Source organism: Neovison vison, chromosome X (genome assembly GCF_020171115.1).
Source record: "Neovison vison isolate M4711 chromosome X, ASM_NN_V1, whole genome shotgun sequence".
NCBI classification, from domain to species: domain Eukaryota; kingdom Metazoa; phylum Chordata; class Mammalia; order Carnivora; family Mustelidae; genus Neogale; species Neogale vison.
In genome coordinates this window covers 29,748,200-29,769,297 of record NC_058105.1, presented here as the reverse complement: position 1 = coordinate 29,769,297, position 21,098 = coordinate 29,748,200, and the positions used below count along the sequence as shown (strand labels likewise).

Below are 21,098 nucleotides of genomic sequence, written 5' to 3'. Positions count from 1 at the left end.
AGTTTGCTCCTAAGAATCTGCAGCAGTGTGAGCTTTCTGTTAACTGCCTACGAAGATGGAAAGTGTCTGTCCCCTCCCCAAGGCAGTCAAAAAATAAAGAAGGTTGGGGCGCCTGGGTGGCTCAGTGGGTTTGGCCTCTGCCTTCGGCTCAGGTCATGATCCCAGGGTCCTGGGATCGAGCCCTGCATCGGGCTCTCTGCTCCTCGAGCAGCCTGCTTCCCCCCTCCGCCTGCCTCTCTGCCTACTTGTGATCTCTCTCTGTGTCAAATAAATAAATAAAATCTTTAAAAAAAATAAAAATAAAGAAGGAAGCAAGGGAGGGGAGGGAAAGGAAGGGGAAGGGATGAGGAAGGGAGAGGAGGGGAGGGGAGGGAAAGGAAAGAAAGAAAAGGGAAGAAAAGGGAAAGGAAGGAAGAGAAGGAAGGGAAGGAAGGAAGGAAGAAAAGGGAAGGGAAGGGAAGAAAAGGGAAGAGAAGAGAAAGAGAAAGAGAAAGAAGAAAAAATATTGGTTACAGATTTACTCCAAGAACTTAAAGATAAGCTGTTACCATTTCCTAAGTCCCAACAATAGACAGGTATTTTTGACACACCATAAGTCTGTAACACAACATGATTAACCCCCATTTCACATGTCCTCAGGAAGGTTAAGTAACTCTCCTAAGTCATCCAGCTGGCCAGCGAAAGGCAGATGATGTGAACCCAGACCTGTCCAGCTGCAAAGCTTTGTGAGCTTTCTGTATTCTTCTGCTGCTCCCACACAATTAACCAAAACACCTACACAGAGGCTTCTACTAAGACAAGAGTCAGACAGCCTGTGCCTTTTCTCTGTCCGCCAATGGGGAAACAATCTTTGCGGACACAACCTTAAGGTAAGTGTTCATGGTGTAGACAGCGTCCGTGGACCTCAACAGCTTTTGGTGATTGGTAAACACACCAGGAACTCACTTCCCCATCAGCACGCTTCCTTGAGCACCACACTTTAAAATGCATGGTTTTTTTGTGAAGATGTTTTTAAAGTAATCTCTAGATTCAACAAGGGGCTTGAACTCACAACCCCCAAGATCAAGAGTCGCACGCTCTACTGACTGGGCCAGCTGGGTGCCCCTATTTCATTCTATTTTTATACAAATGTTTTATTTTCAAGTAGTCTTAGATTTACAGAGAAGTTGCAAGAATATTACAGAGGGTTTCCCTGTGTCCTGCATGCAATTTCCCCTATGGTTACTGTGTTTTTTAAAATGTTTTCAAACAAGGGGCGCCTGGGTGGCTCAGTCCATTAAGTGTCTGTCTTTGGCTCAGGTCATTGTCCCAGGGGTCGTGGGACTGAGTCCTATGTTGGGCTTCCTGTTCGACGGGGAGCCTGCTTCTCCCTCTCCCTCTGCCCCTCCCCCACCCTGCTCATGCTCTCTCTCTCTCTCAAATAAATAAATAAAATCTTTTAAAACATGTTTTCAAACACAACCACAATAATGAATTGACAGCAATCTAACAAGTCTCCTCTATCATGTGCTGTTTGGAACCCATCAAAATACATGTCTCAGGGGCGCCTGGGTGGCTCAGTCGGTTAAGAGTCTGCCTTCTGCTCAGGTCATGATCCCAGGGTCCTGGGATCGAGCCCTGCATCAGGCTCCACCAGGAGTCTGCTTCCCCCTGTCCCAACACCCCACCCCTGCTTATGCACGCTCTCTCTGTCAAATAAATAAATACAACCTTTAAAAAGAAAACAAAGGGGCGCCTGGGTGGCTCAGTGGGTTGAAGCCTCTGCTTTCAGCTCAGGTCATGATCCCAGAGTCCTGGGATCGAGCCCCGCATCGGGCTCTCTGCTCGGCAGGGAGCCTGCTTCCTTTCCTCTCTCTCTGTCTGCCTCTCTGCCTGCTTGTGATCTCTGTCTGTTAAATAAATAATTTAAAAAAAAAAAGAAAAAGAAAACAAAAACCAGCCAAACAAATACGTGTTTCAGAGGACTCAGATGCCAGGCTGTGGCATATACGGCGGCCACGAGGGCTTCTTCCAGAATAAGCAGCTCCAGATAAGAATGCGGGACTCATCCCCGAGTCTCTGAAGAGAAGTAACATTTTATTCTAGCTTGAACTTCCATCTGGCCTTGTGGCCCAAACTAAGAATTTGGTCTAAGGTCAAAAGGGTATGTCTTCTTCAAATCCCACAGCGCATAAGCTTGTCTAATTTACTTCAGGAGTCCCTCTTGTTTTCTTGACATGTCATCTTTCCCACGTCCCTATTCGTGGGGACTTCTGAAAATACACACAGCAACGCAAACTTAAGCAGAACTCACCATGAAGAACTGTAGAAAGCCCTGGGTAAAGAGAAGAAGCCGGAAGAGGACAGAGGCACAGAGAAGGAAGATATTGCTGGAAGCAACACCAGGACTCAAGTACAGGGGTCTTGCTCCTAGCTTGGAGCTGGGGGATGCTCTTGGGGCAGGTCCCCTCTCTCCAGGCACTGGCCCACCCACTGGGCAGTTGTGCTTCCCCAGGACGCAGCCCTCCATCCATAGTTGACTGATTCTTTTTTTTTTTTAAAGATTTTATTTCTTTATTTGATCGAGATCACAAGTAGGCAGAGAGGCAAGCAGAGAGAGAGGGGGAAGCAGGCTCCCCGCTGAGCAGAAAGCCCTATGTGGGGCTCAATCCCAGGACCTTGAGATCATGACCTGAGCCGAAGGCAGAGGCTTTAACCCACTGAGCCACCCAGGCGCCCCATAGTTGGCTGATTCTTGACTGGGCCAGTCAGGCTCACTGTCTCGTGATCTTGTTGTTGGGATTCAGAGATTTCTAGAGAGACACAGTGGATGCCACGTCTGGCTTTGTTCTAAGAGAAATGGGGGGAATGGTTCTGCCATGACGGACAAGAGCAAAGTGGACGTTCAGAAAGAAGCTGAAAGAAAGGCCCCAGAGGGAGAACAGCCTGCCTGGCTTCTTAATGGCTTGCAACACCCTGCTTCTGGTTCTTCTCGAAGCCTGGCTGTCCCCTGCCCTTGGGTTCCACAAAACATCTTTGAAGGCTTGTGTTAAGGCCCCCACTACAAAAAAAAAAATGCTACATATGTGAATGGCTCCATTCAAACCCTGAAAGTTGTTTACTTTCCCTGTTCTTTAAAAAGAATTTTTTTTCTGATTATAAACACATGCTCCTCATAGAAATTTTAATTAGCTTCCTTCTCATTATAAAAATATTTTTGTTAGGTCTATACATCCTGAGAAATATAAAATGAAAATTAAATCACGTGTAATGAGATGCATACACATATTCAACAAAAGATAGGCACCAAGATGTTTGCAGCAGCTCTATAAAGGCCCCAAACTGGAAACTATCCAAATGCCTATCAAGAGGAAAATGGGGGAAATAAATTGTGGTTGTTGTTTTTTTTTTTCCACATGCTGGAACACTTGTGAAAACTGATAAAAGGAAACCTCATTTAAAATGGAGTCAGGGGGGGCGCCTGGGTGGCTCAGTGGGTTAAGCCGCTGCCTTCGGCTCAGGTCATGATCTCAGAGTCCTGGGATCGAGTCCCGCATCGGGCTCTCTGCTCAGCAGGGAGCCTGCTTCCCTCTCTCTCTCTCTCTGCCTGCCTCTCTGTCTACTTGTGATTTCTCTCTGTCAAATAAATAAATAAAATCTTTAAAAAAAAATAAAATAAAATGGAGTCAGGGGGGCGCCTGGGTGGCTCAGTGGGTTAAGCCGCTGCCTTCGGCTCAGGTCATGATCTCAGGGTCCTGGGATCGAGTCCCGCATCGGGCTCTCTGCTCAGCAGGGAGCCTGTTTCCTCCTCTCTCTCTCTGCCTGCCTCTCTGCCTACTTGTGATCTCTGTCTGTCAAATAAATAAATAAAATCTTTAAAATAAAATAAAATAAAATAAAATAAAAATAAAATGGAGTCAGGGGGTGCCTGGGTGGCTTAGTGGGTTAGAGCCTCTGCCTTTAGCTGGGGTCATGGTCCCGGGGTCCTGGGTTCGAGCCCTGCGTCGCTTCTCTGCTCAGCGGGGAGCCTGCTTCTGCCTCTCTCTCTGCCTACTTGTGATCTATGTCTGTCAAATAAATAAATTTAAAAATTTTAAAAAATAAATAAATAAAATAAAATGGAGTCAGGAGAGGCGCCTGGCAGGCTCAGCCGATGAAGAAGCTGACTCTTGGTTTTGGCTCAGGCATGATCTCCCTGTGGGGGGACTGAGCCCCAGGTAGAGCCCACCATGAGCTCTTTGCTCAGAATGGAGTCTGCTTCTGATTCTTTCTCCCTCTCCCCCTCCTTTCCCCTCTGCCCTGCCCTCGCTCTCTCTCTCAAAATAAATAAACAATTAAAAAAAAATCAGAATAGGGGTGCCTGGGTGGCTCAGTCGTTAAGCCTCTACCTTGGGCCCAAGTCATGATCCGGGGGTCTGGGATCGAGTCCCCACATGGGGCTGCCTGCTCAGTGGGGAGCCTGCTTGTGTTCTCTCTTTGGCTTTGTCTCTCTCTGTCAAATAAACAAATAAAATCTTTTAAAAAATAAATAAAATAAAAATAAAAATAAAAATAATCAGAATAAAATAGAGTCAGGAGGCCAGAAAGGCGAGCTCCCATGCCCGACCATTCACAGTCACCTGCAGACCACAGCAGGAAGAAGCCCACACTTGACCCCCCAAAGAGGAGGAAGAATGATTTTCTCCTTGCCAAGCCAATGAGCAGCTGGCATAGTTCAGCCAATGAGAAACCACCACACTCTGAATTCCCAGTTCCCTCCAATGGACTTTTTTGTTTATAACAGGCTCTCCCAACTCTCCTTTCCTCTCCAAAAGAGCCTCCTTTTTTTGCTGCTTTTGCCTTGGTTTGCGTGTCCTGAAGTGCAATAATCTGCTGTTCCTGAATAAACTCATTTTTGTTGGTGTCATAAGTTTTTTTTTAAGATTTTATTTATTTACTTGGACGGTGTGCACAAGCCGGGGATGGGCAGAGGGAGAAGCAGGCTCCCCGCTGAGCAGGGAACCCCACGCGGGGCTCAATCCCAGGACCCTGGGATCACGAAGGCAGCGGCTTAACCCAGCCAAAGGCAGCCGCTTAACCGACTGAGTCACCCAGGTGCCCCTGAGCTTTACTTTTAAGGTTAATATACTGTACGGCAATGAGAATGAATCACCCACAACTGCACGCAGTAATAAAATCTCATATGATGGTGAATGAGCAAAAGAAAGGTAATTATTGCATTCATATAAAATGCAAGCATAGGCAACACTACCCTCTGCTGTTAGCTGTTGGGACAGTGGTTACATTTGGGGGTGATGGTGCCTGCAAGGGGGCCCAAGGAGGGGCTTCTGGGATGCTGATCACGTTCTGTTGCCTGACCTGGATGGTGGTGAACCATTGAATTCACCCTGTGAAAATTCATCAAGCTATACACTTATAATAGATATGTGCACCTTTTTGTATGATATACACATATGTGTGTGTGTGTGTGTGTATGTGTGTGTGTATTTAAGATTTTATTTATTTTTTTAAGAGAGATAGATCATGAGCATCAGGGGAAGGGCAGAGGGAGAAGCAAACTCCCAGCTGAGCAGGAAACCCAACTCGGGGCTTGATCCCAGGACCCCGGGATCATGACCTGAGCCAAAGGCAGCTGCTCAACCAACTGAGCCACCCAGGCGCCCCTGTATATAATATATATATATTTTTTTTTTTTAATTTTTTTTAAATATATTTTTTTAAAGATTTCACCTATTTATTTGACAGACAAAGATCACAAGTAGGCAGAGAGGCAGGCAGAGAGAGGGGGAGGAAGCAGGCTCCCCGCTGAGCAGAAAGCCCGATGTGGGGCTCGATCCCAGGACCCTGAGACCATGACCTGAGCCGATGGCAGAGGCTTTAACCCACTGAGCCACGCAGGCACCCCCTGTATGTAATATTTTAATAGAATTTTTTTTAAAAATATTTTATTTATTTATTTGACAGAGAGAAATCACAAGTAGGACAAGTAGGCAGAGAGAGGAAGGAAAGCAGGCCCCCTGCTGAGCAGAGAGCCCGATGCGGGACTCGATCCCAGGACCCTGAGATCATGACCTGAGCTGAAGGCAGCGGCTTAACTCACTGAGCCACCCAGGCGCCCCTTAATAGAATTTTTTAAATAGCCTGTAATTCCAGATTGGTTGGATGGGGGAGGTGTTAAATTTTAAATTTTCCCTTTTTCTTTGCTTCTTCTTGGAACTGACTTGGGTCTGGCCTGCGCAGCTGGGTCTTTGCTTCCTGGGTCTGCTTTTCCAACATTTCCCTCCCCACTACTGTTCTGTGCATGTCTGTCTTTCTGGAGCCTCGCTAAACAGTCTGCATTATCCGCTCCGCTGGAATCTAAATCATTCAAATTGATCAAGAGAATAGTTGCATTTCAGGGCGGGCTGAGTGAGAGCCAAGTCCCTCTGGCTGTTCCAGAAGCTTCCCCTGCACAGCCTCAAGTGGTCTTGACAAGGACCAAGCTTTGGGTGCCGGTGGCTGCGGCAAAAGAGGTCCTCCTCCCAGACAGTGAGTGGTATGAACAGTGCCATGTCTGTCAGGCCCCCTTCTCCAGGTCCTTTCGCTAGCGCCTCATACTCCAGCCACCTACCCGCTGCGCGTGCATGGTGGGGGCTGGGGGGAGAGGGCTGGGCTCCCAGTGTGTCCCCCTGGGAACCTGGCTGAGGCCTTCCCCAAGTCCCCAGGCAAGTCACGGCGCCCTGACTCCTGGTCTATGTGTTCAGGCCCCCAGTTTGTACTGTTCTCGCTCCCTTCCATGCCTGTTACCCCCCTTCATCCACTGGCTGGCTCCGGACGGACACTGCCAGAGCCCCTCCTTTGTGTCAAATGTGGGGTTAGGTGAGAGCAATCTGCCGCAGAGCAGGGCAGATCCACCCCTGTCTTCGTAGAGTCCGGTCTAGGGAGGGAGGCAGAGAATGAACCGCACTCATTTTTTTTTTTGTGGTTTCCATAATAATAAACATTATTCATTGAGTTCCTACTGTGTACTAAACTCTGTACTAAGGGCTCTACCTTTTTTTAAAATTTTTTTAAAATTTATTTATTTTCAGCATAACAGTATCATTATTTTTTCACCACACCCAGTGCTCCATGCAATCCGTGCCCTCTCCAATACCCACCACCTGGTACCCCGACCTCCCACCCCCACCCCCCCGGCCACTTCAAACCCCTCAGATTGTTTTTCAGAGTCCATAGTCTCTCATGATTCACCTCCCCTTCCACTTTACCCCAACCAACCCCCTTCTCTCTAACTCCCCATGTCCTCCATGCTTTTTGTTATGCTCCACAAATAAGTGAAACCATATGATAATTGACTCTCTCTGCTTGACTTATTTCACTCAGCATAATCTCTTCCAGTCCCGTCCATGTTGCTACAAAAGTTGGGTATTTGTCCTTTTTGATGGAGGCATAATACTCCACAGTGTATATGGACCACATCTTCCTTATCCATTCATCTGTTGAAGGGCTGAACCACACTCATTTTCTTCACAGAGACAGTTTGAAGGACACCTACAGGCCAACTGCAGAGGTACTGAGGAGAAGGACCCAGCTGGATAGAGGGGAGAGAGTGGGGAGTCAGGAAACGTGTCTCTGCGAAGGTGGAAAGTAGGCTGAGACCCGAAGGACGAATGGGAGTTTCACCAAGTGAAGAGGGAGAACATTCCCTATGGGGGGATAGCATGTGCAAAGGCCCTGAGGCAGGGTGGAGCTTGGGGCTCCAGGAGACGAAGAGGCCAGGGTGGCTGGATCCAGCTTAGAGTGAAGAGGGGGTAGGAGCCGTGCCATGCTTCTTTGGGGCCCTTTTAAGACTTGACCCCACAAGGAGTGTGAAGTGGTGGGAAAGGGGAGTGGTGTGCTGAGCAGTACCTGTGTTTCCTAAAGCTCCCTGTGGCTGGCTGCCATGCTTCTAAGCCAGGATTTCTCAGACTCATCACTATTGACATCTGGGGTCAGACAATTCTTTGCTTCTTTGCTGTGGAGGAATGCCCGGTGCATTGAAGGATGGTTTTTTATGTTTTTGTCTTAAAGATTTTATTTATTTATTAGAGAGAGAGAGAAAACATGAGTGGGGGGGGGCAGATGGAAAGGGAGAAACCAATTCCCCGCCAGGGAAGGAGCCCGATGTGGGGCTCCATCCCAGGACTCCAAGGCCGTGACCCGAGCTGAAGGCAGAAACCTCACCAACTGAGCCACCCATGCGCCCCATATGGAAGGATGTTTAGCGGCATCCTGGGCCTTTACCCACAACCTGTCAGTGGCACCTTCCTTCCCACTGTCGTAAGCCAAGATGTCACACATTGTCCAGTGTCCCCTGGGAGGGGCAGGGAGGGCTGCAAGCCGCAGAATTGCTCCCAGGGAAGAATGACTGTCAAGCCATTTATTTCGGTCAGGCCAGTTGGTTCTCCTAGATGAGGGTCTGCCGCCATCCCTCCCTCTTTTCCAGATCTGCACAGACGAGGGACACAGGCACATTAACAGCTGCATGCGGTGCTCTCCGCAGTACTCTTTCAGGCCACGCTGGGCTCTCGCTTCCCAAACACTCCTCAGGGTTTTGCACGGGCAGGGGCTGGACGTTCATGTCCCTGGCCTAGAAGAGGTCCGGTGAAGTGTTAACAGTTAACATTTCACTCTGTCCAATCTGGTTCTCATTGCCATTCCTGCTAACAGCAGCTAGCCGGCAGCTTAAGCACTCAAAATTTTTAGCTGCTAGACTGGCAGGAATGAGAGTTGCAGAACCTTCTTGAACCGGTACAATGGGAGAACACTCGGTACAACAGATCTTATATAGACATTTTCAGTCCTTACAAACCCAACGTAGGAATGATTTTGGCTAAGTCTCTCTCTTTTTATTTTATTAAAGGTTTTATTTATTTATTTGACAGAGAGAGAGACGGTGAGAGGGGGAATACAAGAGGGGAAGCAGGAGAGGGAGAAGCAGGCTTCCCGCCAAGCAGGGAGCCCGATGCGGGACTCGATCCCAGACCCTGAGATCATGACCGGAGCCCAGGGCAGACACTTCACTGACTGAGCCACCCAGGCGCCCCTGGGTAAGGCTCTTAGGAGATCAGGTTTGCACAGCTGGCCCAGGGAGGGAGCTGGGTGCAGGACCCAGGACTGTCACTGTCATGTTGCCCTTGAGGGGTTCATGTACTCCAAATCAGAATCCTGGAACTGGAAGGGAAGTGGCATTGATCTAGAGGCGGACACCGAGCCCCAACCTGACTTCTCCCTTGACCATCTGCCCCCTCACTAACGGGCTCTTTTCCTTTTTTTTTTTTAATTTATTTGACAGAGAGAGGTCACAAGTAGGCAAAGAGGCAGGCAGAGAGAGAGGAGGAAGCAGGCTCCCCGCTGAGCACAGAGCCCGACGCGGGACTCGATTCCAGGACCCCGAGATCATGACCCGAGCCGAAGGCAGCGGCTCAACCCACTGAGCCACCCAGGCGCCCCAACGGGCTCTTTTCCTTAGCTTTACCCAGCACTGTCACTCACATCAGCGAGGGACGGATGCACCCGGAAACTTCAATTCTGCTCACTCCCCAGCCCTCTTGTTTTCTTGAGGCTTACAGCCAGCAAAGGAAGGGCAGGGTTTGGATCCCAGTTCCAGGGAGGGGTAGGCAGGAGCAACGCTTGGTCAACCCCACAAAATGCGAGCGCCCTACCTCTTGCGGTTTGTCAGTGTGGATCTTAAATGTCTCAAGCTCCCAGTATTCCTCCTCAGGAACCGATCTCACCCCTCCCATCTGGGAAATGGAACACGGGCAGGTGGACGAGCTAGGGAGAGGCAGCGGGAACCAGAACCGCCTCCCAGGCTCAACAGTAACCCGTTTTGCACAAGCAGCCCACCCTCCTGTCCGCACCATTTCCCCCTCTCATTTCCAACACTAGCTACGTAAGGTCCGTAGGGAAGCTCCCTCTGCGTCAGTGCCACCTTTGCCCTGCCCCAGCCTCCTCTGAAGAGTGAGGCGAAGGTATTTTTTTTTAAGATTTTATTTATTTATTTGACAGACAGAGATCACAAGTAGGCAGAGAGGTGGGCAGAGAGAGAGAGGAGGAAGCAGGCTCCCTGCTGAGCAGAGAGCCTGATGCGGGGCTCGATCCCAGGACCCTGGGATCACGACCTGAGTCGAAGGCAGAGGCTTTAACCCACTGCGCCACCCAGGCACCCTGAGGCAAAGGTATTTTTAATATTCCAAAATATCACATGCACGACTGCTGATCAGACCAAGACCCTCCACTTTGGCCCTGTGGACACCTGTCGCAGGCTGTCGCTTACTGCCATCCACACAGCCACAGCTCCCAGGTTCCTAGGCTGGTGAGTTGGTATACTGTAGCTCACTCTTCCAATTTCTGGTCATCACTGGTCCTTAAGGGTTATGGTCATCAGAGCCTGCTAACGGGGGGTGCGAGGCTGGGGAGCCCTGCGCCATGCCACGCCTACCACTCGTTGCCTCCGCTACGGGGTCCCTACAAACCAGACATAGGATTGCCCCCAAACTTGATTCCCCACTTTCTCTTGCTCTAGTTTCACCTTCATTCCACACATAATTAGGAAACTTTTGTTTCCCTTCCCACCTTTTCCGGACGTTTGTTCTGGCTTCCGTCGTGGTCTGTTACCAGCCTGACATACAGGTGTCTACCTACCAGCTGCTCCCAGGTACCTAGAACAGTGCTTGACACACAAACGCCCAGTAAATCTAGATCTAGTAAATGCCAAAATGGTCTTTGGATTTCTCTCAACCATTTAAAGATGCAGAAATTTAGTTCACAGGCTCTGCGAGACCAGACCAGTTTGATAACCCCCCATTCAGAGGATTCCTACTTGTTTTGAAGACCCATAGGGGCGCCTGCGTGGCCCAGTTGTTGGGCATCTGCCTTTGGCTGGAGTCATGATCCTGGGGTCCTGGAATTGAGCCCTGCGTCGGGCTCCCTGCTCGGCGGGAAGCTTGCTTCTCCCTCTCTGACTCCCTCTGCTTATGTTCCCTCTCTCACTGTCTCTCTATGTCAAATAAATAAATAAAATCTAAAAAAAAAGACTGGCATTAGTCCACCCCTTGGTCCCGGCACGTGGGGTGGCATGTCCCCAGCCCGCCAGCTGCACACTTGCTCCCTGCTCTCTGCGGTCACGAGGGGTGGCCAGGCCTCAGCATGAACCAATGCCACCGGCTAGGGCCAGGCAGCGGCTGCCTAGGCTTCATGGAGGTGAAGGGCAAGTCTGGAGCTGAATTTCATCAGTTTTCACTGGAAAGATTAAAAAAAAAAAACCTGGAGAATTTGAGTTTTACAGGTTACTGCAACATTTTCATAAGATACCCAATGTTAGGGACGCCTGGGTGGCTCAGTTGGTTAAGCTGCTGCCTTCGGCTCAGGTCATGATCCCAGGGTCCTGGAATCGAGTCCCTCATCAGGCTCCTTGCTTGGCAGGGAGCCTGCTTCTCTCTCCACCTCTGCCTGCTGCTCTGCCTGCTTGTGCACTTGAGTTCTCTCTCTCTCTCTGACAAATAAATAAATAAAGTCTTAAACTCTTTTGGAAAAAAAAAAGATACCCAATGTTGACGTTTCAGTAGGCTGCGCAGACATCCATGGAGACTTACTACCTAGAAATAATGATGATAATTATCACAAAGCTATCTCAATGGCCAATTCACTGCTCAGGATTTTTATACAAAAATATTAAGAAACAGACTACAGTGCCTTTGGTACAGGCAAACTAATAAAGAAGAATTTTTTTTTTACGATTTTATTTATGTATTTGTCAGAAAGAGAGCATGCACACAAGCACGGAGGACAGCAGGCAGAGGGAGAAGCAGGCTCCCTGCTGAGCAAGGAGCCCGGTGTGGGACTTGATCCCAAGACCCTGAGATCAGGGCCCAAGCCAAAGGCAGCTGCTTAACCCACTGAGCCACCCAGGCGTCCTGATGAATCATGTTTTAACCAATCTACTGCTTCCTGACAACCACAGAAAAAAACCACACATAGTCATTGGTATGCCCCAAGACTTCAGACCTGTGTCTTCTATTACAGGTGTGGATATTCTCCAAGAAACACATTGTAGGGTTCGTCTTTACAAACAGGGCACTGAGAAGCCCTTGGGATTCTACATCCGGACGGCTCCAGTGTCACGGTCGCATCGCATGGCTTAGAGAAGGTCCCAGGGATCTTTAATATCCAGACTACATCTGGCTCAAAGCACAGAGGAGCCTGCTTCCTCCTCTCTCTCTGCCTACTTGTGATCTTGGTCTATCAAATAAATAAAATCTTAAAAAAAAGACTATTAGCTGTTAATGATGAAGTTTTAGAAGTTAACAGCATAGAAGTTTCAGGGAAGAGTCTTGATCAAGTAACAGACATGATGATTGCCAACAGCCACAACCTCGTTATACCCGTGAGACCCAGAAACGAGAGGAATACTGTTGTTCGGAATAGTCAGACTTAGGCAGCTCTGGCCCATCCACAGAGAAAAGCCTCCTGGGCTACCCCAGCAGGCAGAACCGAGCTTTGAGCCCGAGGATGGGGACAGCGAGGAGGATGACATTATTGCAGGTAACAGAGCGCCGCAGCAGATTCCTAAAGCGGTTCCTAATACTGAGAGCCTCGAATCATTAACATAAACAGAACTTAATTCTGAGTCTGGACAGAATGGTTTAATCCCTTCTAATGAAGTGAGCTTAGCACCTGTAGCAAACAGCAGAAATAGAGAAACACATGCTCCAGATCAAAAACTCTCAGAAGATGGAACGATCATAACACTATGAAACCTTTGTCCGAATGTCCTTGGAGTAAGGATGCCACAGGGACTTGTAAATCAGGCTAGTTTAAAGCATATGTACCTCTGAACCAGAGACCTCCAGTAGGCATGAGAAAAATAAAATCGCAAGCTTAAAATGTTACTAAAGCAGTAGTTTGATCATTGTTAATACAAACTTTGGTTTGTCAGAGGTTTGTCTTAAAGGGGCCTTTGCTCATGAAATTATGTGCTTTTGCTATTTGTCTTTGCAGAACTGGATGTCAGAGCACTTTCTCAGAACTGAGAGGACCAGATCTTTTCCGTTCCAAGTGGTTGCCATTGCCATATTTAACCAGCTGTGCGGAGCCCAGTTAGCGTTCCCTTTACCTATTTTTTTAAAAGATTTTATTTATTTATTTGACAGAGAGATAGTGATCACAAGTAGACAGAGAGGCAGGCAGAGAGAGGGGGAAGCAGGCTCTCCGCTGAGCAGAAAGCCCAGGACCCTGAGATCATGACCTGAGATAAGGCAGAGGCTTAACCCACTGAGCCACCCAGGTGCCCCATACCTATTTTTTTTTAAATTCTAATGTGAAGAAGACTGATTCTGTCCTTTGGTAGCTTGGGGACCTCAGCTCCTATGTTCCTTTTTTAATGTTTTTTTTTTAATGTTGTTCCTCTGTGCTCATTGATATGAGTAATTTTTTCAAATGCTTTTTTTTCCCTCTAGTATCTAATAAGTCAAACCGACTGCCTGTTTGGGGGAGTTGCTTCCTATGTCATCAAGCACTGAAGCCAGATTCCTGAATTAAGAAACTCTAACAGCCATTCAAGTTCAAAGCTTGTCATCCTACAGCTTTCACATTTACTCACATTAGTCTCATTCCATGTGTGTATAACTTAATGTTGCAAAAGGCAGTTCTGTAACTGGTAGTATGTGGGACTCCCTTAATTTCTCACCCTCATTTCCATATCACTGGAAATCATTCCTTTTGTTGCTGGTGTGTTTTGTTGGTGTGCTTTTATACTCTCACGTATTTGAGCAGTAGGCATCATTCTGGATTTTAAAATGCACCCAAATTAAGAGATTTTTACACGCAGGACAACTTGAGTGCTTTTTTATATGAGATACTTGATTTTTTCCTTAATGGGATTTCTAGGAACCCTGCATTCACCTTGGACAGGTAGAGTTTATTGCTATTAATTTTATGAGGCTATTTATTACTTTCCAATGCATCCACTTAGAACAAGTGAAGGGTAAGGCTGCTAACTTCCATTCTTCACCCGATTTCCCTGTACGACAGGCCTGTATACAGAAACCTGGGACCGTGTGTGAAGTATTAAGTTGCCTGTGGCTTATGGCTACTTCTCTAGCAGTTACTCATTTTATGGCAGGGCTAGAATGGGTACCTTTTTAACGGGTGCATGCTATGGAATTGGTTATTTTCTCTCCATGGTAAAGATCAAGAAGTCTTGGACTGAAAGAAGGTCACTTGACTCAGAATACCTATTTTGTTCACATTACCACTAGACAGATTATCACGGAACTATTAACTGCACATTATGTAATGCAATGTACCTTTTGAATTCACCCAAGTTCCTCCACTCCTACACCACCATTTGTTCATGGCATTCCAGCTTTATTCTGTGAGGTATAGGAATTTGACTCCACATCGGCAACATGTGAACATGTAGCTCAAATTTCATTTGTTGGTGCAGAGGCTCGACGTTTTGAGTAAAAATCCTTTCACATACTTTTTTTTTTTAAGATTTCATTTATTTGGGGCGCCTGGGTGGCTCAGTGGGTTAAGCCTCTGCCTTCAGCTCGGGTCATGATCCCAGGGTCCTGGGATCGAGCCCCCCATCGGGCTCTCTGCTCAGTGGGGAGCCTGCCTCCCCTGTTCTCTCTGCCTGCTTGTAATCTCTGTCAAATAATGAAATATTTAAAAAAAGATTTCATTTATTTGAGAATGAAAGAGCGAGCGAACATGGGAGGGTTAAGATCAGAGGGAGAAGCAGACTCCCCGCCGAGCAGGGAAATGATCCTGGGACTCCAGGACCATGACCTGAGCCAAAGGCAGTCGCTCAACCAATCAAGCCACCCAGGTGCCCCATGTACTTTTTTTTTTTTAAACCAAGTTTTAATATCTGAACTTTTCTCTTGGGGTAAAAATACTTCAGGGTTTGACTTTTTGTTCCAATTTTAACTATACAGACTTGTCTTGTATGTATGCATGAAAATGGAAATCAGAAGCTGCTAGCGCTTCTTAATTATCCTAAGGGTGTATATCATGGTGTTTAAACTAGATTTCTCATTTAAATGATTGGTGAAATAATTACTAGTTGTACTGTAAAACCAACAGATCTTGGCTCTACATAATGTCGGTTCATTGGTAGTCTGAATTAATTATTTCAAGTGTATCTAACAGAGATATCAGTGGATTCAACATAGAATTTTATAGTACAAAAGACAAGCCTAACTGAATTTTGTTCTGTATCTTGAGTAAATTTATATTGTTCTCATAAGCTATCAACAAAATATATGCACTTTTGTGAACTATGAATGTTCTAATTAAATTTTACCTATGACATTTTTTACATGAATGATGCTTTATGTTTCAACTATCAAATGTATTTTACTATAGTTTTATTATAAAAAAATGTTCATCATCAGGGCGCCTGGGTGGCTCAGTGGGTTAAAGCCTTCAGCTCAGGTCGTGATCCCAGGGTTCTGGGATTGAGCCCTGCGTTGGGCTCTCTGCTTGGCAGGGAGCCTGTTTCCCCCTCTCTCTGTGCCTGCCTCTCTGCCTACTTGTGATCTCTGTCAAATAAAATCTTGAAGAAAAAATGTTCAGGGGCACCTGGGTGACTCAGTGGGTTAATGCCTCTGCCTTCGGCTCAGGTCTTGATCCCAGGGTCCTGGGATCAAGCCCTGCATCAGGCTCTCTGCTGAGTGGGGAGCCTGCTTCCTCCTCCTCTCTCTCTCTGCCTACTTGTGATCTGTCAAACAAATAAATAAAATCTTTTTTAAAAAAGTTCATTATCACCAAATGAACTTTGATTTTAAAAATCAAATTAGCTTTAGTTGTTTATTATGTTCTACAGTTATAGACTTGTATCACTTCTCAGCCTTTTGGCTAAGATCAAGTGTACAAATATAGACTTGTAAAAGAAAACTGGCATAGAGCAGCAGATAAAGATGCTATTTAAAAATGCACTATACCGGGATGCCTGGGTGGCTTAGAGGGTTGGGGCCTCTGCCTTTGGCAGAGTCCTGGGGTCCTGGGATTGAGCCCTACAGGGAGCCTGTCCCCCCCCCCCCCGCCTGCCTCTCTGCCCGCTTGTGGTCTGTCAAATAAATAAAATCTTAAAAAAAAAAAGAATGTGCTATACCCACAGGTATGACGATGACACATATATTCACTTCCCACGAGGTGTAAGAGCCATCAGCCAAATGAAGCTTCTTAATTAAAATTAAATAAAAATTCAAAAATCAGTTCTTTATTCAAACTGGCCATGCTTTGTTTTTTAAGATTTTGTTTGAGAAAGAGCATGAGTGGGGTGGGGGGAGGGGCAGAGGGACAAGGAGACCCCCCACCCCCCTCCCCAGAACCATGATGGGAGCCTAACTAAGGCAGGCAATTAAGGCACCGAGCCAACCCAGGCGCCCCCTAGCCACAATTTACATACTTGGTCGTCAAGGGACATATCTATCACTGCAGCAAGTTCCATTGGTGAGCTAATAGGAGGGGGAATTCAGTACTTCACAAATCAGAAACACAATAGCAGTACAGCTCAAAGGCCTCACGTTTATTACCAAACCAACTCGCTGGTGCAGAGCTATAGTAACAGAAAAATCTTTCGCTGATAAATGGTATCTATTGGCCAGGCAGAAAGGTGTTTACAGGGTGATGGAATAGAACACATGATCCTCAAGTAGCTTAATTAAATACGTGGTGCCAATTAGGTGTGTCATCGCGTGATGTGGGACACCTTAGAGACCCAGCTTGGTTCTCCTCCAGTGCCTCCTCTTGGAGTTGTACCTGCACAGAAAGACACTGCAGGTTACGAGGGCAGTCTGACCTCAATTCCGCTGCCCCCATTCACCACAAACCCTGCCTTGTCAGTACCATACAATCCTTGAAAGCCAACGGGTCCCATTTTCCCTTCCTTTAACAGGTTTGGCGCTCTCTCTGGAGAGTCAACAGTGATTTGCTAGATGTGTTTAAGAACTCATCAATTCAAATCTTTACCTCTCAAAAGGATTCCAGGCTAGGAAAGGAGACTGGACCAGTGGGGAAGCTCTCGCCCCCTCCCAAGAGTACCCCCACCTACTTTGGATTCATACCCCGGGGGCTAGACCCAGACACATTTCTTTCGAACACTCCCCAACTTCATCCAAAGCAACATTTCTACCCATGGGTCACCCACAAGTAAAAGCCCCCACATTCAGTTTTATGAAAGGTCAACACCCTCGATCATTTCAGTATCAAAGCAAGAGATCTGCAGGGCTAAGGCTACCTCAGAATTGTCCGTGTCACTCGGTCACGACTTTACCCTCATGAAGGCAAAATCAAACAGGACTGACACAGATTTTCTTTCAGCAGGCTAATGTCAGTACGTCCACAAAAGGAAGCACTGTAATTGCAACCTGCTTTTAATACACTTTTTAAAAAAAGACTGTATTTATTTATTTGACAGAGAGAGACATCACAAGCAGACAGAGAGCGAGAAGCAAGCTCCCCGCTGAGCAGAGAGCCCAATGCGGGGCTTGATCCTAGGACCCCGAGATTGTGACCCAAGCCGAAGGCAGAGGCCTAACCCACTGAGCCACCCAGGTGCCCCTCGACACTTTTAAAAAGCTGCAAGACAGCTGACTTTAACAGAAAGATCATTCAGCTGTTGCCAGTTCCCTGGGGCTGAGTTGTACACTTTTAACCACACATTTTTTTCATACCGCACAACACCCAAGAACAGCAGGTCACACCACCAGATGGGCGTATGACAGAGAAACCCATGTTCACGCCAACACATTAAAAAGGGGCTTTACAGGGTGCCTGGGTGGCTCAGTCGTTTAAGCATATGACTTTGGCTTGGGTCATGATACTGGGATCCTGGGATTGAGCCCCACACCAGGCTCCCTGCTTAGCAGGCTCCCTAAGCAGGGAGCCTACTTCTCCCTCTCCTTCTGCCCCTGCTTGTGTTCCCTCTCTCGATGCCAAATAAATAAATCTTTAAATAAATCAAAGGGCTTTACTATGGATGGCTGAGATTCTCAACAGAAACCCATCATGTGCATTCAAGGGCTGAGCTGCCAAAGTAACCATCTGGCCAAGCGAATGGTTTTCTCAGCATCATTCTGATGGCAACACCAGGGGTTTTATTTATGATCCAGCTGCAGTTCTAATCTATTAATATAAATATAAATGATACAGGCCGGTGTTCAGTATACAGTAACTAAAGGCAGCAACTAACTGGCCTAGAAGGTGAAAGGGTATGATTTTCACTTGTCTTTTTAACCAGCTAGAAGAATTAAGTAAACAGGCCCCCACATTCACATCTTGGTTTTCAAACCAGCAAACTATTCCCACTTAGACTTGTACTTTAATCAAATCAGAGTCCATACTGGAGTCACGATCTTGGCATTCCTCAGCTTCGAAGTCTAACTTGCGAAAAGGGACCCAATGGCTAGGCCCGCTCTATGGTCTCAGCTTAAACAAAAAGGCTTTTCAAGTAAAAATTTTGGTAATAGTATTTGCTTCCTCCTCCTTTGTGGTCTTTTGGGCTCACTTATTTGGGAAAGCCAGAAAAATCTACTACTTCATTTTAAACCAATCCAAGTTCTGGAAGGTGTTTAACACACAGGGGCTTGTCACTGGATGCAAGCCCCTGAGCAAATACCACCAATTTTTGATGCTTATTTTTCTTCCTTTGGAGACCTGTCTAAAGGTCCACCTGGCCCCCCAGAGAGCAGTGAGACTGAAAGGTGCACCGGAGACCTGAGTTTTAGGTTTAGCTTTGCCTGTTAGCCTAGGTGACCCTGGAGGCCCTCTGTAGCCATTTGAATAATGTCTTTTCCCCAAAACCATCAATTCAACTTCTTCTGCAGTGGAGAGCAATCACCCAATCTTTCAAAAAGATAAACACCTCAAGATGGACTGAGTGAGCAACATGGTCTTCCCCACTGTGATGAGTGAGGAGGACAGCCTTCCACCTTACCTTCTGGCACAGACTGAAAACAACAGGAAATTAACAAATACTGGCATGTCTACCCTGAATCCCAGCTGTGGCCTGGGCTGCTGTACAGAAACATGGAGGAAGCACGTTGTAAAAAAGACCACAGGGCAACCCTCTCGGGTCCCCTCCCTCCTCAGGAGCTTTGTACTATCACTTTGCTATCACTCAATAAACCTTGCTTTGCTGCACACCAAAAACCTAATTACCTAAAAATAAAATAAAATACAACAGCAACCACAAAAACAAGCAGGTGGTTGTGGGGGTCCTTACCTGATTTTATTACCAGTTTTCATCCGAATCCACTGGGGAATGGGACGATTCTGCTTTTGTTTCTTGGCCAGGAATCGCTTGATCCTGAAAGTCTTGTGAGAAGACTGGGAAGGAAATGTAATCAATTTAGACAGCAACACCGAGAGCTTGCTCCACTGATTCAAAGTCAGATGCCCTCAATCCACAAACATCTGAATGCTTCACCTATACCAAAACCAACGTTCTCAATGCTAAACTCATTCTTCCTTTGCTTTGTTCCTCACAACTTCTGGAGGCAGATACCATGATCCCCAGCTTTCGAGTAAAAATCAGCAATAAAAGTCAGGAAAGCAAGTAACCCACCCCAAATCAGAGTATTAACGCACAGAGCTGGGATCCAAACCCAGGTCATGCATGCTCCAAGGCTAGGATAACTTCCAGTTGTCCCTGCTGTCACCCCAGGACCCAGAGGACCATTGGGGATGGCTGGAGAACTTGGTTTTCTCAGAAGAACACGGCTTTTTGTCAACCAGAACAACCTAGCGCTTCCAAGTCAAGGAGTTTCAGTGCACAATGTAAAACAGGGATAGCTAACCACACGGAGAGCGCATGCGCCAGAGCGAGGGGCGGGGCAAGATGAGCCAGTCCCCAGGCAGAGCCGATTCCTCGCTGAGGGCAGAGCCAGATGCAGGCCTGGATCCCAGGACCCTGAGATCATGACCGGAGCCGAAATCAGGAGTGGGTCGCTTAAACGACTGAGCCACCCAAGCGTCTCCCCGCCCCTTATCATTTTGGCATGAATTCTACTCTGTTCAAATATATTTTCAAGGACGACTTTCCCAATTTCTCATTTCATTTTTTGCCTTTAAGAGCTTGGGTCATCCAAGTCCAACCTCGTCCACTCCCGCTCCTCCGTTTGCCGTACAATCCGGAAATGGCAGGAGTGGTAGTCTCAAGTCTGGCTAACGTGGTCCAACACACCCTTGCACCTTGCATAACAGGGGCCCATTATAAAGAAGGCAAAGACTACATCCTTGTCTTCCAGCTCACTAGAGCAGCTGTAAATTTCCTGCCAACTAAAAAAACCAGATACCGATCCCTCTCCATACCCCGAAACATACAGCAATTTTAATTTCTCAGAAAACGATCACAGGTAAAACCCATGACCACAATTGTCCGCAGCTGGCATTTTACTAAGAACGCCCGAATGGCACGCAGATCCACACCGCGGCACCCTTTCCAGGTGCTTCCAAGGGGAGATGCTAAGTCCCTGAACAAAGCACTAACAAGTCCCGTAAGCTCCTAACGTGGTATGATCCTGGGCGCCACCTTAAAAAACTTCCAAAAAACCAGCAGACCCCATTTCCTTCTCGATGCCTGGCACATGCGGCGGGCACCCCACTGTCTGGCCACGATTTCTGGAGTGGACACCCCCCCCACCCCAGAACCACAGTTCGCTCCAGAAGGGCGAAGGCCAGTGGGAAGCCCTGCTAGCCGGGGCGGCGCACAAAGCACCACCCCTCGGCCCTCACATCGCCAAAGTAGCCAGCCCCTCCCCAATCCCTTGCTAGCTTCCCGCCAGGCCCGCGGACTGGAGCGGTGGGCCCAACTCGACCTTCCCTGGAAAAAGGCTTTAAAAGGGCCCCCGCACCTCGATGCAGAGTGCGGCGCTGGCGAGCTCGCAGAGACCTCAGGTTTCGGGAAACCACCCCGGAGCCGATGGGAACGGATGAACTTACCATGGTCAATTAACAGCGCGCAGCACACAGCAGGATGGCGGCGAAAAAGAGAAAGGAAGAAACAGCCGGAAGGACGTATTTAGAAGACGCAGCGGAGGGCGGAGCTTAGAAGCCAGAGCCAGAGGCTTAAATCCCCCGCTCCGCCC

The 21,098-nt window shown here is 47.5% G+C and overlaps 1 protein-coding gene, 1 non-coding gene and 1 pseudogene across 2 annotated transcripts; 1 reads left to right on the top strand and 2 right to left on the bottom strand.

Moving 5' to 3' along the window:
* Positions 1-11,094: 11,094 nt before the first annotated feature.
* LOC122897166 lies at positions 11,095-12,755 on the top strand (annotated as a pseudogene).
* Positions 12,756-16,516: 3,761 nt separating this feature from the next.
* On the bottom strand, positions 16,517-21,054 carry RPL39 (ribosomal protein L39). The gene is made up of 3 exons (XM_044235799.1): positions 20,953-21,054; positions 19,235-19,338; positions 16,517-16,770 (listed from the first exon to the last, which is right to left on the bottom strand). Exons 1-3 carry the CDS (start codon positions 20,953-20,955, stop codon positions 16,722-16,724), a joined length of 156 nt encoding a protein of 51 aa, XP_044091734.1. The 5' UTR covers positions 20,956-21,054; the 3' UTR covers positions 16,517-16,721.
* On the bottom strand, positions 17,254-17,385 carry LOC122897857. Its single transcript, XR_006382686.1, has one exon. It is a non-coding gene; the product is annotated as a small nucleolar RNA SNORA69 (small nucleolar RNA).
* Positions 21,055-21,098: the final 44 nt, after the last annotated feature.